At 35.4% G+C, this 20,675-nt stretch overlaps 1 protein-coding gene across 1 annotated transcript in view; it reads left to right on the forward strand.

Moving 5' to 3' along the window:
• Nucleotides 1-20,675, forward strand: part of RP1 (RP1 axonemal microtubule associated) — a 221,844-nt gene that overhangs the window by 158,928 nt on the left and 42,241 nt on the right. The window contains exons 37-42 of the mRNA XM_081952551.1: nt 1,151-1,361; nt 10,484-10,638; nt 11,925-12,003; nt 16,215-16,346; nt 17,775-17,956; nt 18,466-18,552. Coding sequence (XP_081808677.1) covers nt 1,151-1,361; nt 10,484-10,638; nt 11,925-12,003; nt 16,215-16,346; nt 17,775-17,956; nt 18,466-18,552 — 846 coding nt within the window. The remainder of the gene's footprint in view (nt 1-1,150; nt 1,362-10,483; nt 10,639-11,924; nt 12,004-16,214; nt 16,347-17,774; nt 17,957-18,465; nt 18,553-20,675) is intronic.

Below are 20,675 nucleotides of genomic sequence, written 5' to 3' on the forward strand. Positions count from 1 at the left end.
TCCTCTGAGAAATAATCTTTTTTTAGGCAATGACCTCAAAAATGTTGGCATGTGAAATGATGTGTTATTAAAAACAATAGTGACACAGTTTCAGTGAAGCCACACTTGTTTTTCACATCTCAGGATACAGTGGGATATAAGTCAAAATTCTGGTCATTGCTTTATTGGAGGTACACGTTTCTTCTACTATTGAATCCATGTAAGTTTTCTTCTATTGCAGTGTTGAAAGCAGCACTCCAAAGAATGTTAGATAGTTTTGTCTAGTCAATTCAACACAATTTCAGGGGCATTGTATAAGATTAAAATAATAGCCTATTTTAATTCTCTATCTTTTCTGAGTGCTAAGCTAGAAAAGGAATCCTATGGCAGGAAGGAGAAATGAACCCCTCATTTTTCCCCAATTCTGACAACTATCTAAGAATGTTGGTTAATGGATATTAGGTTTCATCTACTTCATTTATTTTTTAAAAACATGTGTAGCATGGATATAAAATATAGGTACAAGGGGTATGAATAGTTCCCTTGAATTATTATTGCTGTTGCTGCGTTTAGACAGCATTTCATAAAGCCAATGCAACAGTTTGCTGATATTAATCTTTTCAGGCCTATAAATGACAGATCATAAATCAATGACTCCATAAATTAAAACAAATTAAAATCAAGCTGTACTAGAATTATATACAATAATTTGCATTTAAACTAAAAGAAGCATAGCCATTGTGTATACAAACCAGAGAGTTGCTGCTGATGGTTCTAAACATTGTATGTGTATTATACCTCTTAAACATGTATTTGCTGAAGTGAACTTTACATTTTTAACATCCAATATATGAATATCTTGCACACTTTCCTTAAAATATTCTATAGAAGGAATACTAATTTTCTAATGTTTATCAAATTAAATATATTAAATTTAGATAGTTAATGCCCTTAAAATAGCCATGGGAATCAACATGAAATATTTTTTCAGGATTTTAATATCTACTTCAAATGTCTGAATAAGTGCCTTTTCCCACTACAGTTCTTTTTTATATACATAGTTAAGGGAAATTCTAGGCAGTAACTTGAAATTATTGGTACCAAAAATAAAACTATAAATAAATTAAAACTTGAATTGTGATATTTTAATTTGATTTCCCCAAATAAATAGGATGAGTTGACAAATGTTGGATCACTTTTCAAGATTCAGATATCCAGTGACCAGGCTCAACTGAAGGAGTCTTGGCATATGAACATGTTGCATATGAAGCATACAGTTACCAAACAAGAGATGTGGTTAAATTTTGATTATTGGTTTAAACCCAATGAAGACACCTGTGTTGAACTCCCAGTATTTTTTGCAGGCCAAGATCCTTTGCTTGGTAAGATAATTTTGCTTTTCTAAAACAGAAGTTTAAAAACGTTGATAATGTTGCATAGTGACTGAATAAATATCCAAAGACTTATTTTAATGGAAATTGTAAAATGATGGATTTCACAAGTCCCTGAAGTTTTCTTGGCAAGATTTTCAGAAATGGTTTGTCATTGGCTTCTTCCTAGATCTGAAAGGAATGACTGGCCCAAAGTCACCTGCTTGGCTTCATGCCTAAGGCAAGACTAAAACTCACCATCTCCTGGTTTGTATCCTGGTATTTAACCACTACACCAACCTGGATCTTTACACATATTATAGCATTATCTTTATTCCATGAATTCAAAGGCCAAGCCATAAAACAATTGTCTAGTTGCAATGCTCAGAAAAATCAGATGCTGTAAACAACACTTTTCAAAACAACTAGCTTTTGTTTTGTGTTGCAACAATCAAAATGGTCATTCTGAGAACAAGACATATAGCGTATCCCTAGTCTAAACCATTTTAGCAGGGAAGTCATATCCTTCCAATTCATCCATATTTCATGAGACATCCATCATAAAAGTCATGATGGTGCAGTGGTTATAATACAGTACTGGAGGCTACTTCTGCTGACTGCTGGCTGCCAGCAGTTTGGCAGTTCAAATCTCACCATCTCAAGATTGACTCAGCCTTCCATCCTTCTGAAGTGGGTAAAATGGGAGGCCAGATTGTTGGGGGCAATATGCTGACTCTGAGAACCACTTAGAGTGTAAGACACTGGGAAGTGGTATATAAGTCTAAGTGATATTGTTACGTGGATAAATCTGTCAAATCTACCTGTCCAAAACATTTATTTTCTGATACAAATGTTATAAAGCTGATATTGCAAATCTCAGACTTTAAAGTAATCTTGAAGACTATTTAATTCAACCCTCATCTGGACGCAGAAAATCCAGAATTCAAACATTCACAACAGATGATTGTGCAATTTCTAATCGAAGATCCTAAGAGAGAAAGGGCTCACCATTCTCCAGATGCAGGTTGGAACTTTATTTTATAGACCATTTGATGCAAGCAATCTCATAAAGTAAAAGAAAATAAAAAGAAAGTCCTGATTCCCCTTTGCCCATCTATTTTATGTTATGGTCCAGTCTATTGCAGCCCTTAAGTCACCCCGTTACCCCTTGCCAAATATTTAATACTTATTCTTGCCACCCAGAAGTTCCCATTATTGTCCTGTGTGCTAAACTGCTGCTGATCATGATATTCAGTCACAATGTTTACTATTATAACTTATTAAAAGCAAGCTGTGATTAACAATAATATTTTTTCATGATGTACATTATGATCAGTGGTATGTAAAAACCTAGCCATTAACGTGTGTTAGAATCCTTCATATTTTAATTTTGCAGTGCCAGTGACATATTTCTTAAGGGTTTTGTTGTTTCAAAAAAAAAATCATTCACACTTACTAATAAAGTGATTCACAAAATACCACAACCTTTAAACTCATCCTTCAAAAAGAAAACCAGAAGCCTTGAAAAAAGTGATCCAAAATATAATTATCCCAAAATAAATTCTACTGTGACATAGGGAAAATTCATTTTGAATCTTCTACCCATATATTGAAAAGTCAGAACATTCAATTTAGTGGGATAAGATAAAGGTTCCCCCTGCACATATGTTCTAGTCGTTCCCAACTGTAGGGGGAAGTGTTCATCTCCGTTTCAAAGCCGAAGAGCCAACACTGTCTGAAAACGTCTCCATGGTCATGTGACCGGCATGACTAAATGCGGAAGTGCACAGAACACTGTTACCTTCCCGCCAAAGATGGTTTATTTTTTTCCTACTTGCATTTTTACATGCTTTTGAACTGCTAGGTTGGCAGAAGCTGGGAGAAGTAACGGGAACTCACTTCATTACGCGGAGCTAGGGATTCGAACTACCGAACTGCCGATCTTTCTGATCGATAACCTCAGCGTCTTAGGCACTGAGCCACTGCATCCCTTTTTTACCTTAGCAACTACCATATTTTTCAGAGTATAAGACACACCTTTTTCCCTCAAAAAAGAGGCTGAAAATCTGAGTGCGTCTTATGCACTAAATGCAGCATTTTTTGCCTCCTGAAACCCCACCCCTTAACCAAAATGGCCGTGCATAGCTTGTAGGAGGCTTTCAGAGAGCTCCTGGGGCTGGCAGGGCAGAAATGAGCAAAAAATGGGCCATTTTTTGCTCAATTTTGCACATCCCCCAGCCCCCTGGAGCACTCTATAAGCTTCCTAATGCCCTTTTTTGGACAAAAAACGAACCTGTTTTTGCAAAAAATGGGCCGTTCTTTGCTAATTTTTGCCCCACCCCCTTAGGAACACTCTACAAGCCTCCTAAGAGCTATTCATGCCCTTTTTTGGAAAAAAAATGGCCCCATTATCGTTAAAAACAGACTGTTTTGGGGAGGTTTGCAGAGTGTAAAAAAATTTTTTTTTATTTGCCTCTTCAAAAGCTTGGTGCGCCTTTACTCCATTGTGTCTTATACTCTGAAAAATACGGTATATATATTCCACACTTGACACATTTTGAATTGCTTTTAAAAGTTTAAATCTTACAAATTTAAAAATTTACAAATTTTAAATTTAAAATGGGAAAAATATACTGTACGCTGAAGACAATCTGTAGTTGGAAATAATATTTTTGTACTGCATTACAAAAAAGCAGGAAAAATGAAATGTGAAAATTAGTTTATTGAAACTGAACAACATCTGATGGCAGAGCTTAGATCTTTCATCAAGACATCTATTTTTCCACACATCCAATTAAAAAGAAATAATCTGCTGAAGGAACACACAGAAATTTGGCACAGAGTATGTGTAACAGCTTTTCATTTTGTGCACATACTGGAGCACATATCTCTAAAATGTGTGCTGTAGCTTGCTTGCACAGCATCAGAACCACCAAAGTTCATATTGCCTGATTTTCTTTTCTCCCTGGTAAATGGAATGGGTAACTTTTTCCTTCTCAGCCTCTGCTTTTGCAGCAGGAAAACCAGATAGATCTTGTTACCAAGGGTGCAGTTTAATGAGAATGTCTTTGTACTCAGTCCTAGATAGAGAGAACAGGTATTGCACCAGTGCACAGTATATATAAATTCATTAATCTGATTTGAAGAGCAGTTATGCCAAAAACAGCAATAGAAACATTGCTTCGTCAAGAATACAACAACTTGTCAGATCTCTGCACAGCCCTTTAAAAACATTGGCCCAATTTTACTTTTCTTCATATACCAATGTAAACATAAAATCCCCACTGATAAATTATATTTATCTTTCATAGTTTATCCACATTAATAAATAAATCGCATGTAAATAGCATGGAATGTCCATTGCCTACAGCTATGTCTGGATCTCTGCAAGACTTTTATCAAGATCTCTAATTATGTTTCTCATTAAAAGCTAATAGTGTTTACTAGACCAGCTTTCCTAATATGTCACTGTCCTGAGGTACTACTATTCCATATCTTAGAACTCATAGTCCACATCACTATACCATGGCTTGCATGAGTCTGGATACAGATATACCCCAGCATTCTATGGTGTGTTTCTTGACTGCTAGATCCTTTTCTATTTATGGTTGTTTCTAAAAGGCAGAAGCTATCCACCCTTTCAGTATCTTCATTGTCATTTCTAACCAAGTATGTACCAATGCTGGAGAACGCACAATACTGGTTGGTGGAACATATGACCAACAAAGCGAATGTCTCAACTGATGAGAAAGGAAGAAGGTTTATCAATTCAAAGAAAGAAGTTCTGCAACAGAAGCATATTTTTAAATTTTTTTTTAAATATTTTTTTATTTATTCTTATAAAAATAAAGTCATACAAACATAATTTCAAACATATTGCCGTCACAGCGCAAGAAATCATAACGTTTAAATAACTAAACTTGACATTACCATCCTAATAATAGGCCCAATATTTAACACCAACATTTACACTATATGCAGCCCAACTAGTCAGCGTACCTACATCATCAATTCTTGTTTGTCCTTTAATTTCTGATTAATATTATTTACCAGTATCTGATTTAAACATATATTATTGCTTCAGTTGTTATTATTCGGTCGTTCCCGTACCCAATTGTACCACCTCTTCCACGAGTTATAGAATTCTGAGTCCTTTTTTCCTTTAATTAATTTTGTTAGTCTATCCAATTCTGCGCATTCATTAATTTTATTTATTACTGCCCTATCCATTGGTATTTGATCGCTCTTCCATTCCTGGGCAAATGCCAATCTTGCCGCAATGATTATGTGCAACACCAAGAACCATATCTCAATATTGATATCTGGGGGTTTGAGTCCTAACAGGAAGGTTTCAGGTTTCAAATCTAATTGATGTTGGGTGATTTCTATTAACCACTGCCTGATTTTTTTCCAGTATTTAATCGCCATTGGGCAGGTCCACCACTGATGGAAATAGGTCCCCTCTCTGTGACCACATTTCCAGCAATTAGGCATGATCCCAGGGAACATTCTGGCAAGTCTTGCCGGTGGTAAATGCCACCGATATATCATTTTATATGTATTTTCCTTATACGAGGCTGCCATAGTCAATTTCATATTTTTAAACCAAATTTCTTCCCAACTTTGAAAGTCCAATGTGCGTCCTATATTCCGTCCCCAAGCAATCATGCAGTCTTTGACCACTTCTTCCCCTACGTCCAATAGCAATAGATATCCGTAACACTTGGAAAGCATCCCTTTCTCTGTTCCAAAAAGAACCTTGTCCAGTTCTTGTTTATAGGGATATATACCTTCAGTCTTCTGATCTTTTTTATACCTTGAGAGTATCTGGGAATATGGCCACCAGTCGATATGGTACCCTTGCGAAGCTAGTGATTCCCTGGTCTTCAAATTCCCCTGTGAGTCTAAGATCTCTTCATATGTCAAGATCTTCTCCCCTCTGTATCGTGTTGGATAAACAAGGGCTTCCTGAGTAGAGATCCAGCATGGCACCTTCAAGTATAACTTCCTCCTCAGCTTCTCCCAAGAGTGGCTCAAGGTCCTACGCACCAGATGATCGGTAAAGTGTTTGGGTCGCTCTGAACCGGGCCAAATATAATAGTGCCAACCATACTGTAGGCCCCAGCCTTCAATAGTCAGGAGCCATGTTCTTCTCAGGGTCATCCATTCTTTAATCCAAATTAATAAAGCCGCCTGATAATAAAGCTGCCAATTGGGGAGACCAAATCCCCCTCTAATTCTAGGTTCCTGCATCATTTTCAGTTTGATTCTAGGTTTTTTACCTTGCCAAATAAATTTTGAGACGGCTCTATTAATTTCATCAAAGAATTTCTTTTCCAATCTTACAGGAGCCGATTGAAATAAAAATAGCCATTTGGGGAGAGTACACATTTTAATAACTGCTATTCTCCCCATAAGGGACAGTTGTAGGTTCTTCCATCTGCCGAAATCTTGGACCATCTGTTTGTAAAGGTGAACATAATTGTCCTCCTTTATGGAGCTACATCTCCCTGTCAGCCATATTCCTAAGTATTTGATTTTTTTAACGGACTTCAGACCCACTAGATGTTCAAGTTGATGGTTCTGTCTTGTGGTCATGTTTTTGACCAACATTTTGGTCTTATCTTCATTAAGGAGTAGACCTGCAACACTCCCAAATTCCCTAATTAGTTCTAACAAATGCGGTCCTGATTCCCTTGGTTCCTCTAGAATGAAGGCCAGATCATCAGCATAGGCTTGTACCTTAACCTCCTCCCGTCTAATCCTCATTCCCTTTATCTCGCTTTTCCGTCTTACTTCTCTCAGTAGAGGTTCCAAAGTCAAGACAAATAGGAGCGGGGATAAGGGGCAGCCCTGTCTTGTACCTCTATGAATCTCAATCTTCCCTGTTTGATCTCCCTCAATCAATACCTTTGCTGTTTGTTTTTGATATATAGCCTGAATTGCCCCAAGAAATTTTGTGCCAAAATCCATATATTCCATCTGGGATATCATAAAGTCCCAGGAGATCCGATCAAATGCCTTTTGGGCGTCGACAAAAACTACGGCCATCTGTTTATCCGGGGAGGCCTCAAAATATTCCAGGGTATTCATAATCATCCTCAAATTATCCCGTAGGTGACGATTGGGGAGGAAGCCATTCTGATCTGAGTGTATGAAGGTATTGAGAAAATAGGTAAGTCTTGCTGCTAACACTGCCGCAAAAATTTTATAATCAGAGTTTAGCAGCGAAATTGGCCTGTAATTTCTAATAAGTGACAGGTCAGTCCCTTCCTTGGGAATAATGGAGATAAACGCTTCAGACCACGATGTTGGAGTCTGGGTATCCCTCATCACTCTATTATACAATTCTGTCATATATTTGCCCAGTACCCCAAACATCGCCTTATATAGTTCAACCGGGAGCCCATCTGTTCCCGGGGTCTTCCCATTGGCTTGTTTCATCATGGCTGCTTCTACTTCCCCTTCCGTTATATCAGCGTTAAGAAGTTGCTTCACAGATTCAGGGACTTGTGGTAGGTCAGAATTATTCAAAAACTGTCTGATTCCTTGTATCTCTTCTGTCCCTTTCTCATACAGTTTGGTGAAAAATTCTTGTGCCACTTTCTTTTTCCCTTCCTTAGTAGTATAGAAGTTTCCATCCAAATCCTTCAACCCCTCTATCCTACGTTGTTCGCCTTCCTTCCTTAAACGGTATGAGAGCCATCTACCTGGCTTATTGGCATTCTCAAAGTAATGTTGTTTAGACCATTTAATCTTAGAAGCTAACTCTTCTTTATCTATCTAGCAAGCTAATCTGATGTTGCCAGAACGACCTTTCCTCGACCAGATGTTCCTGCTCATTCCCTCATATTTTTAAATTTTGATTTGATTTGTATGGCCACCCCTCTAAAGGAAATTCTGGGCAGAGAAAACAAATAAAAACGTAACTGAATTGTTCGGCTGAAATAACTCTTCTCTGGAGAACATAGAGGAGGTCCTTAAAATACAGGGATATTCATTACCAAGGCAATGATCAGAAAAAAGTGGGTTGACCCAGGTCAGAAAAGTGATTTATGAAAATACGTCAGATGTCATCCACTCTTCAAGTGGCATGAAGATAAAAGAGGGAGGAGGAGAAACAAAATACTGCTACTGTAACTGTTCTGGTCTGATCTACTTTATAGCGCTGTAACATAGTCAAACATAAGACCAAATGCAGTGGATACGGGTAACAACTAGAAGCAAGAGACATGTACAGACTGGAATAGGAACAGTTTTGGACTTCTACAGATGAAACAATTGCAGAGAATCAGCAGAGCTAGTGACAGGATGATGGATCCCTAAAGAGTAGAAAGGATGCAACTGTGCCATATAAAAAGATAAACAGCAAATAATGGCGTTGTAATTGGTGATTCACTTCTATTCACTAAAATAAACATATGCTGACTGAATCCATAGGCCCATGATGGCGAACCTATGGCACACATGCCAGAGGTGGCACACAGAGCCCTTTCTGTGGGCATTCGCACTGTCGCCAGCTGCTCTTCCAAGGTCCGTTGCATGCATGCACGCCAGACCAGCTGTCCGGAATGCATGCCATGCATGCAATATAACCCATGCGCATCGGCCAGCAGCTCTCATCTGGGTTTCGGTGCTCTGGCGCATGTGCTTCAGTTTTGGCACTACTGAAAAGTTTGTGCCGAAAAGTTTAACTATCACTGCCATAGGCACTGAAGTGATCTAGAATATGATAGAACAACTACTAGAATTATTAAAAGCATTGACAATTATCTTTTCCTGCTGAAATACATGGAAACAGATAGTAGGGGAAGGACAAAAAAATATCAAATGTTGGAAGTAACTTCAAGACTCTGAGAACTCAGGTAATATTCTTACCTATTCTATTAGACCACAGAGGGACATAAGAATATTACATATCAGTGGCTGGATATCAATATGGCATCAAAAGAGGAAATATGGTTTCTGAAATTATGAGTTAATCTAGATGAAAGGTTATTTACTCAAATCAGTTGTTTAACACACACACACACACACACACACACACACTGTGTTTGGTCAAAGAATGGAAAGTTTGATTATAAGAACTTCAAGCTAAACTCTGTGGGAGAAAGAAATGGACACTCTGAAGTAAGGCCCTCAGGAAAAAAAAATACTAAATAAAAAAGGAATGTTGGTGAAATAGAGCCTCTTAAACTACTCACCGAAAAATCATAAAGAAGATTGGCTAACACAATTCATGGCCTTCATCTATACATTATTGTTCAGAATTTGAAGAAAAAATAATGTGAGTTCTAGTTCTGATGTACAGCAGTTACAGAATGGAATTTGTTCAAAAGGATCAGAAATCTTAGAAAATGGAAAGAAATTCTATTGTATGTTAAGAATATCCATTCTTGCTCAAAAATAAAAATGGATGAATATGACAATGATGTAAAGATTTTCTGGGGTTAAATAAGTTGAAGAACAATACTGTTGTCAGGATTCATTGTCACCCTTTTTACTCAAAAGAAAATGTGGCCAATGTCTTAGAAGAACAAAAACTCATGCAGTTGTAATGATGGAAGATTTTAATTATCCAAACAAATGTTTTGAAACAAACTACCAAAAAAGGTCTTTCAAGAACTATCGGTATCTGTTTTGTGTCTTTTATTTTTCTCTCCCTCTCCCCCATTATTGATATGGATGGATGGGAGAATGCTAATCAGATCAGTAGATCATACAAAGCAAGGGAGAGGTGAGACATAGCCCCTAGATCAGAGGGTGGCCCGCGGGCCAGCTGCATTATGTGCAAGCCACGCCCACCCCAGCTCCGCAAAGGGAAAAATGTCATGAAACATCACATGACAGAACGTGATGCCGCGAGTTTGATACCCGTGCCTTAGATGGAATACCAAGGATAGAGGGACAAGTGAAAGTAAAAGGATGAAATAAAACAGAAAATGCAAAGTACTTAGAAAATACATTTTGAATATATTTAAGGGGGATATTTGGTTTAGTAAAACTACTCACAGAAAAGATCTTGGTAAATAATTGATTGAAAATTTATATTTATTAATAGTGCAATGTGATTGCCGTCTAATCTCAACAATTCTTCTCATTATAGTACTATATATTTCTTTTATTTACTTCAGTTGTTGAGTATTCTATCCAAGTACATACTGGAGACAGGAAGAAAGCTGACGCCAGTGGCAATGTTTATTTTTGTATTTGTGGAGATAGAGGTGACTCAGGAAAACGATGGCTTAATAATTCTAAAACAGAACCAATCACTTTTGGTAGAGGACAGGTAATACATACATACATATTTATATGTATATATTATGTAATAAGTATGTATAAGATTTTAATAGAGATGTTTCAAGTGTAAAGAATAATTTTCTTATTATGTAATGGCATGAAATGGAATTATGTTTAACCAAGTACTGATCAACTTTGCTATATTCACTTGTTTAGCCGTCTTGCCTATTATTTAATGCATTCTGCATTTTTAATTCAGATCTGTGTATAATCAGTATAAACTAACAACCCTTTGCTACACTCAAAAAATGTGAACATAATTTTCATAAATGGTCTGTAGGTAGCGCTAATTAATCAACAATTGAGTCACATGTCTTTTGTTAACAGCAAATATATCCCATGATATCAGCTACATTCAGATATATAGAATTGATTTATTGTGACCTTACCTATAGAATTTTTGGAACAGCACCAGAAGTTGCTTTAAGAACTGCCTAGAGCTCCAGGGCAACCTATTCTTACATAGGTGGCAACTCTTGTCTTTCTTTCTCCTTTCTCCCAAAAGTACAGGACACTGTAATGCTCTCAGTATTTCAAGGTCAGCTAAAGTGATGGCAACCATGAGTTGGCTTCAGATTGCTTCTGAGGAATTGGAGAGAAGAAATAGTGATTCTGAATATATTCGTTGCATGACTGATGAATAAATTTTGATCAGTATAAGCTGCCATAAATAGGTTCAACATGAAATATCAAAACTCATAGGCAAAACTTGTTATGATGTGACAAGGACACAAGTTATTAATACAACATTTTGCAGGAAATAGGGAAAGGAAAAGCAGTGAGGCTTTAATGAGCAATGCATAATGCTATTTAAAATCAACATTTCTCTACCATCCATTATAGAAATAATATAAATTAAATGATGAATGCCTAAAAGAATTCTACTCTAGTCCAGTATATAACCTCTGAATAAGGTTAAATCTAAGATGCTTCAGAAGCAAGTAAAGTCTCTTTGTGTAAAAATCATAATTCACTGGATTTTATTTATTTGATTCTAGAAGCTCTGTTACTGGAACAATGAAGAAATCCAGGAAATACTGTATGCTTACATAACCCTATGATCTAATATTTGCAATAAAATGAAACTACTCACTGCCTTGTAAGATGTCAGCTTTATTGCACAACCTTTTGCTATGACCTTGCAAAAATGACTTATATATATCGAAATGTTTATCTGTGCGGAGGAAAGAAGTCATGTTTACTGAATTAACCATTAATAGCTGATAGACTTTGCTTCATATAAATTCAACTATATCAACTTTTCTCAAATTATAGATGGATGTTTACCAAATCAAAGCAGTGCACCTTGGGAAGCTGAATCAAGTCATTGTGGGGTTCAAAGGTTTGAACAAAGGTATACTTTGAGAGAGAGGGAGGGAGGGAGGGAGGGACAGAAACAGAGAGAGAATGTGGAATGAAAAGCATTATAAGGAGTCCTGGAAAGACCATTGCATTGCTTTGGATAATAAGTAGAAAAACCAAACTAATGCAAATATTGTATAGAAGAATGTGGAAACAGCAACTCAGAGTAATTAGGAAAATGCACCAATCAATCAGAATACAGCTGGGAGGGACCTTTGAGGTCTTCTAGTCCATCCCCTTGATCAAGCAGGAGAACCTATGCCATTTCAGATAAATGACTCTCCAGTCTCTTCTTAAAAATCTCCAGTGATGAAGCACCCACAACTTCTGATGGAAAGCTGTTCCACTGGTTAATTGTCCTCACTGTTAGGAAGTTTATCCTTAATTCCATATTGCTTCTCTTCTTAATTAGCTTCCATCCATTTTTTTCTTGTCCTGCCCTCTGGTGCTTTCAAAAATAAGTTTACCTTCACCCCCTCTTTGTGGCAACCTCTCAAATACTGGAATACTGCTATCATGTTCTCCCTAGTCCTTCTTTTCTCTAGACTAGACAAAACCAAATCTTGCAACCGTTCTTCATATGTTTTTGTCTCCAGGCCTTTAATATCTTAGTTGTTCTTCTTTGTATTTTTTCCAAAGTCTCAAACTCTTTTTTCTAATGTAGTGACCAAAAATGGATGCAGTATTCCAGGTGTGGTCGTAATAAGACTTTCTAAAACAATACTAATATTTCATGTGATTTTGATGCTATGCCTTTGTCTATACAACCAAGGATTTCACTAATCTGCACTTGTACCTTTGTTTTTTCCTGCCTAAGTTCAAAACCTTGATTTTCTCCACATTAAATTTCATTTTGTTGGATAGAACCCATTGTTCAAATCTGTCAAGATCTTTTTGAATCATGAGCTTGTCTTCTGGGGTGTTGGATATTCCTGTCAGCTTAGTGTCATCAGCAAATTTGATGAGTTTCCATTCTATTCCCTCATCTAAGTCATTTATGAAGATATTGAAGAGTACTGGGGCTATGATGGATTCTTGTGGTATCCCACCGCTTACTTCCCTCCATGTACATATAGTACCATTAAGGATGACTCATTCAGTACAGTTTGTCAGCCAGTTGCAAATCAATCTGGTGGTGATGTTATCTATCCCATATTTTTCTAGCTTACCAAAAACTAGATTGCGGTCTACTTTATGGAATACCTTGCTGAAGTCTAAGTGTACTATGCCCACAACATTTTGCTGGCCTAGTAATTTAGTTACTTTGTCAAAGAATGAAGTAAGATTGGCTTGGCATGATCTATATTTAACAAACCAATGTTGGCATTTAGTTAGAATTTTAATTGCTTCTAAATGTTCACAGATCTGTTTTTTAAATTATCTTTTCCAGTATCTTCCCAGGTATTGATATTAGGCTGATTGATCTGTAGTTTCCTGGGTCTGTTTTTTAAGATGGGAACAACATTAGCTGTTTTACAATCCTCAGATTATTCTCCCGGTATTCCAGGATTTTTGAAAGATATGGTACAATGGTTCTGAGATTACAATACAATACAATACAATACAATACAATACAATACAATACAATACAATACAATACAATACAATAGCAGAGTTGGAAGGGACCTTGGAGGTCTTCTAGTCCAACCCCCTGCCTAGGCAGGAAACCCTATACCATTTCAGACAAATGGCTATACAACATCTTCTTAAAGACTTCCAGTGTTGGGGCATTCACAACTTCTGGAGGCAGCTGTTCCACTGATTAATTGTTCTAACTGTCAGGAAACATCTGCCAGCTCCTTCAGAATTTTGGGATGTAATCCATTAGGTTCTGGTGATTAATATTCATAAAAATCAGATAGGTGTTCTCTAATCATTTTCATGTTTATTTTAATTTGTATTTCTAGTCTGTCTTTTACAGTTTTTGATAGGTTGGGCTATAGGTTCTTTTTGCTTGAAGACTAATGCAAAGAATGAGTTAAGCACTTCTGCTTTTTTTCTGCTGCCTCTTACTTCTTTGCCATCTTCTCCCTTAAGTGGATCTACTGTTTCATTTTTCTTGTAATTTATATTTAGGAAGAAACTTTTTTATTTTCTGTGTCTTTTGTTGCAAATTTTTGTTCATTCTGAGGCTTTGCTTTCCTGACTTCATCTTTGCATATTTCAGTTATCTACTAATACTCTGCCTTAGTTATGAGTCCCTCTTTCCATTTTTTCTACTTTCCTTTTTCAGTTTATCAGAGAGATCTTTATACAACCATACTGTCTTCTTGGATTTCTTGTTTTTCTTTTTCAGTGCTATTGTGCTGGACTGGGCTTTTATGATCAAATTTTTCGGAGTTTCCCATGCTTCTTCAGTTGTTTTCCCCTTTAGGTTTTCCATCCATGAAATTTTTCTTAGACTGTCTCTGAGTTTGTTAAAATCAGTTATTTTGAAGTTTAAGACACTGGCTGAACATATTTTATTGCTGGTGTTTACATTATATTTAATACCAATATGACGTGGTCATTCTCATTCAAAGTTCTGGCAACTTCAACTCCTTCCATCACTTCTTCTCTATTAGTAATAATTAGGTCCAGTATAACTTTTCCCCTATTCCCCTCCGCAATCTTTGGATGTCAAAGTTGTGAGCTAGGTTGGTTAGGAATCTTTTTTATCCCCCTTTTGAGCAGAGTTTGTTTCACAATTGATATCAGGATAGTTAAAGTCTTCTGTTACTACTGTGGTGTATTTCCTACATATATTTATTAATTGTTTAGCAAAAAGTTCATCTATTTCTTCTGATAGGTTGGGTGGCCTTTAGTATACATCTATAGCAATGTTATTATTTTTTCCTTTCATATTGACCCATATGGTTTTGTGGATTTCTGTAGTGATGTAGTGATTTTTTTATATATAATGCAACTCCACCTCCTCCAACACCATGGTGTTTTCGCTTCAGGAGGAAGGGGGAAATGATACCCAGGAAGATGGATGAGGCTATAATTTCTCCACAAATCCCATAGAAATATTACATAATATCTTTGCAACATTTCCTCTTGAACAATACACCTTAAACCCAAGAATACACTAAGGCAGAAGCTTGTCCACCCTAAGGATAAAATACTCAGATAAAAACTGTGCAACGTGATATACACAGTGCAATGCAGTGAGACATGTGCAAGTCTAGTTGCCTCTTAAAAAAGCACCTTTGGGCCATTGTATAAAAGGTGGTTAACCAAGTGCAGGTAGTCCTCAACTTACAACAGTTGATTTAACAACCTTTCAAAATTATACTAGTACTGACAAACATGACTTATGAGAGTTTTTCATACAACTGTTGCAGCATCCCCATGATCACATGATCAAAGCTGAGCCATGGGAACACTGAAATATAATGCTGATCTTGGATCAGTATAGCCTTTGAATATTTAGATTCCCAGCCATAAGTTTTGGAACTTCGGAGGCAAGAAGTGACTCAAGAAGGATTTTCTACATGTACAAGTCAACTCAGTTTCTATCATAACTGAGAAACCAAAAAGTAGTCTCCCTTAATCTGGCACTCTAAAGATACATTTGGAGTAGTAGACCCAGAATAATAACAGGATGCAGGATGAGATTGGGATGGGGAGCAGCTACAGCAAGTTACACAAATGTATTCATGTATAGCTGCAAATAACCAGTGAGTAGGTATTCATTTTTACTTGAAATCATGTATTGATTTAACATTAAGAATGATCTTGAATAGATCATACTTATTTACTTTAAATTCATACAGGATATATATTGCTAGGCTATGAAGTAAATTTACAATTCAGTTTGTCATTTTGCACGTGTGTAATACTGTCCAAAATTACTTTGATTATTGTTCTTTAGTTTTAAAGGCACCATGACAGGATCATTAGAAGAAATTATTGTAGCAGAGTCCTAAAATACACGAATACTGATCCTATCAATATTTTTACAATATTTGAAAATATAACTGGATTTTCACTTTAGAAAGCAATAGGATTTTTCAAGTATCTTTGTTGAACACTTGAAACCTTAAGGGTATAAAAGAACAACAACACAAACGCCTTCCATTGCAGTGTTATTTAAGCTTTCATGTAGTATCTTTTTTAATTAACTCATTTATACAGTGTGGTATGTATAGCTGTTATTACTTGGGTAAATCAAACAAAAATAGAAAATTGAATGGTAACCTTTTTCTTTTTTTCTCCTAGATGATTGGTTTCTAGAGAAGATAGTAATAGAAGAAACAAACTATCCTTTTACTACATATACTTTTGTTCATAATAACTGGTTGCATCAACAGTCAAAGAAAGATTTTACAGAAGCTTCAATCCCACTACAAGGTCATGTGTCTTAATTTTCTAATTTAAGATACAAAGATGGAGATAGATGTACAGATGTAGAGATACGAAGATAGATGCATGTGTGCATTTGTCTCACAAAATTATCACATAAATTGACAAGCAACTTTTCAAAATATCATAGGAATGAGTAACATAGTTTGTCTTATACAAATATATATGCATACACACACATACACACACACACACACAAGCACATTCTCTCTCTCTCTCTCTCTCACACACACACACACACACACACACACACACACACTTATTTATATATATAAGTAAATGTTTCCAGTCCCATAATTTCTTCTAAGATACCCAAAAGGCTTGAATATTTTGACTTAGTGGGCCTATCTAAAAGTGCTTAGACTTAGGCTTTTGCAATTCAGCCCTAGTATTATCAGAACTTCCAATTTAGGAAGCAGTGCACCAAACCATTTAATTACTGAGAAGCCCAATAGAGAGGCTCTATCCATATCCAGATGCAACTCTTGGTTTGGTTTTACAAATCAAAAGGACACAAGTCTCAAGTTGGCTTCTTATTTCTAGGAAGTTTTGTCTTGTAACCTGCACCTCTGTGATTCTCTTTGTTCTGTGCTAAAGGCCTTTGCAGAGGTCCAGGTTCTAGGGCTCACTGAGGATGCCTTGATTTAGTTTTCCTACAAACTAATTCAAAGATTCTGAAGGCTGTCCTTCATTCTTTGGATGTTGATTCCTCTCTGGGCGTGAAAGGACTAGGAATGTATGGTAAATTAGAAACAGTTTGGGATTTAGTCTGTTTGAAACTCAAGTTACAAAAAATGAGATGAAGCAGGAAATGGATCAAGTACAGAAATAGTAACACGGGAAGACTGATTTGGTCATCTTGCAGTTTCTAAGGAAACCCTCATAACACAGCATGCAAAATTCCATTGATTCCACAAATCTTTTTTAAAGTTCCATTCCTGATAGAAGAATTATGGGCAATTTGGCAATATATGCCAATATGCCTAATTTATTGTTGATACAACAGTACACGGAGGTACACTCTTCCCTCTTTCTTACCCAGCTTTGTCTTTGGGGAGCTTTAGATTCATTCTATTTCAAAAGAATCCTGCTTTGATTCCTGAAATCACTTCAGAATTTTGGTGAATTTAAAGCATATTTGTAATTCACACCTCAAATTATATATGATGTTACTCTAGAAAAGGTGTGTCAAACTCACAGCCTGCAGGCCAGCATATGACACCCCCCCCCCAGTTTAGTGAAAGGGGAAAAAGTCATAATATGTCATATGATGACAATGTGATGCCGTGAGTTTGACACCCCTGCTCTAGAAATACTGGCAATATGACAACATAACAGACTAAATATAACAAAATAATAAATGACTTCAGATTGATTTTTTAACTGAAACCTGGATCACATTTGTATTTCATTCAGAAATGACAGAAAAATCTGGCCCCATGAAAGGTTTTGAAGCAAAAAGCCAAGGACAATGGAGACTGTGGATAGACTTTGTCCATGTTCCAGAAAAAATGCCTGAAATAAAAATTCTTGCCTATGGAACCAATGGAGTATCATTTGCACAGAGAGTTCAACATTTTAAAAACGAACCCTTTCTGGTAGGTTTCTAGTTGTTAATATTGCAATTAGGATGCCGAAACTGCTTTCTACTTTCTACTTAGGTTCACCACTCTGTTGTCATCATCTGAAACTGAGCATAAGAATGTAAAAAGCTTGAGAGTCATAATAGGAGAGGATTAGTGTCCTTTGTAGTCTGTTTCTGAAGTTCCGAATGCATTTGCTCATTCAATGGATGACACAGAATGCTAAATTAGATATACGTTCTTAAATTCCAAAGGGAAAAGTATAAAGTTCACATACTGAAGGAATGACAGACTGTGAAAAGTAGAACTGACATCCTGTATTTTCTAATCTTTGTTGCTGATATCTTTATATTTAAGTTTAATTGCTCTTTTAAAACAGATTCAGATTTGAATGCATATAAAAGTAATATTTTAATATGAAAATGCAGACATTTTAAAATAGATAGACAGACCTATACACTACGAGAGAGAATCCAAATATATTCATCACATGAATGTATAGTTGTTGTTTTTTTCTTTAACAGTTGAATATTGGTGATATTGGTCAAATAACAAAGCTTTCCTTTCTATCATCCTGCTCAAATTTGAATAAAGGGATCAAACTGCATAAGGTACTGTCTCACTTTTACTTACATTAAGTTTCATACTTTAGTATTGATGGTATTTCAGCAATTTTGTGCCTTAAAGTACAGCTTTTTAATATAGTTTAATTGGAGAAATTTGAACAATATAAAAACAATACAAATATTAGAAAAGAAAGAAAAATGGAAGAAAGGTGAATAAGAAAGAATATAGGAAGAGAAAGCAAAATAGAAAGAAAGGTTAGAAAGAAATAGCTTCAAAATATATGTTTTAGATTGTTTTAAAGTAACATGTTCATCATTTGTACATAATTCTTTTTCAAATTCTGTTTTATATTTCAGACTAAAAGTCCTTTTATCTACTTCAAATCTTTATAATAGTTGTACATAACAAAACCATTTATTTTAGGTAAAAATCCATACTGATCTTCATGAATAAAGTCCGGTAAAACCAGATTTATTTTATCAACTAATATCATCATGAATAACTTATAATCATTATTAAGTAATGGTATTGTATGAATAATTTTTGGTGAAGTGAAGTCTTGACTTTCAATAAGTGTTAATGCTATGTCAGTCTCCATGCAATGATTATAATAATTGAGCTCCAAAATTTTTATAAGAGGTTGCTAAATGATCTGCTCTATATGCTTTTCCTATTTAAACCTTTTTAATATCTCCACAAACTTCCCTTATTGTAATGAAACTATTAATTAATGGTTTCTCTGTGATATTCAGTAAATATTCATCAATCTTTACCAGGAAATTTCTTTTATTGCTGAAATATTTTTCATCTTTAGATTATATGTTTTTATAATAATTCCACCTTGTAATTTTAAAATCTCTTTTTCTTTTTCCTTCTAACACTTTCCCTGGCTTATTTGCAAATTCAACATTCTTTTCTTTTACATAATTATTTTTACTTTCTTTTTTCTTACTGCTAACAAAGACAGCTATCATTGTAAAAGTTTGATTTGTTGTGAAATAATTTTCTTTTGGGAGGAATTTCTTTAATTCTTTCACTTTTATCTGATCTAAAATTACTTAGTTTTGACTTGTTTCTCTTTTTTCTAGTTTATTATAGAAGCTTTATTTTAATTTCAAACCATTTTTATGTCTGTACCTTTATTAAGATTATTATCAAAACTATTTTATCTACTTTTTACAATCTCCCATTATTGTTTCTTACTGCAACATAGTTTTGTTTGACATTCAATCATCTGAGGAAAATAGTTTTCTTTTAAATATTAAAGTCACTGGATTGTGGTTTGAAAAAGTCTTTGGCAAATATCTCCATTTTATGAACACTAGTGGCCAAATTCAGTCTTGAAAAGGATCTGTGTCTTTCAGAAAAACAAGTGAATTATTTTGCATCATCATTTTTGCATCTCCATGCTAAACTTCTAGTAGTTTACCTTGTGTTATTTTGAAATATGTCACAGGAGTTCTGTCCTTCCTTTTTTTTTTGGGGGGGGGGGACACGGACACATTACTCCATTGAATCTCTCACTAAATAACAATTTTCATATAAGTCCATTAGTTTGTCCACATGTATACTGTTTTCTGTTTTGGATATAAATTCCAACTATAAAAGTCTAGGACCCATCCAGAGAAGTTTATCTGTCATTATAATAAGTCAGTATCAGTTTTGGTTGCAAATGAGGGTTTATATTTTAAAAAACCATCAATTTCTTTTTATCTCCTATTGAAACAAATTTTTGACACAAATTTCTGCAGATAAAATATTTTATATCCAGGGTTTCTTGAAGACAAATTACATTTTGTTTCAATTTTTTAGCATATTGTTCTTTCTTCCTTCCTTCTTCTTTATTTCCTTCCTTCCTTCCTTCCTTCTATTTATATTCCACATTTGAAAATTACGATTTCCACTTCATTATTAATTTGATTTATCCTTTAAGATTGTTCAATTTTTTTAAACTGCTTTCATCTTTACAAACCTTTCTTCCTTTCCCACTTCAGTTCATTTTTATCAGATCTGACAGATTCAGATATCTGCTTCTCTATTTTTTCAAACAGTTTTTTGTTATATTTCTAGGACAATTTATTTTTCTGTCAGTTGCTCTAACAAATGTTGCCTTCCCTCACCTTGCTTTGCAGCTTTTCCAATGGCCACTATTCTTTTATTAGTAAAA

Source organism: Natrix helvetica (genome assembly GCF_964273705.1).
Source record: "Natrix helvetica genome assembly, chromosome: 4".
Classification (NCBI taxonomy): domain Eukaryota; kingdom Metazoa; phylum Chordata; class Lepidosauria; order Squamata; family Natricidae; genus Natrix; species Natrix helvetica.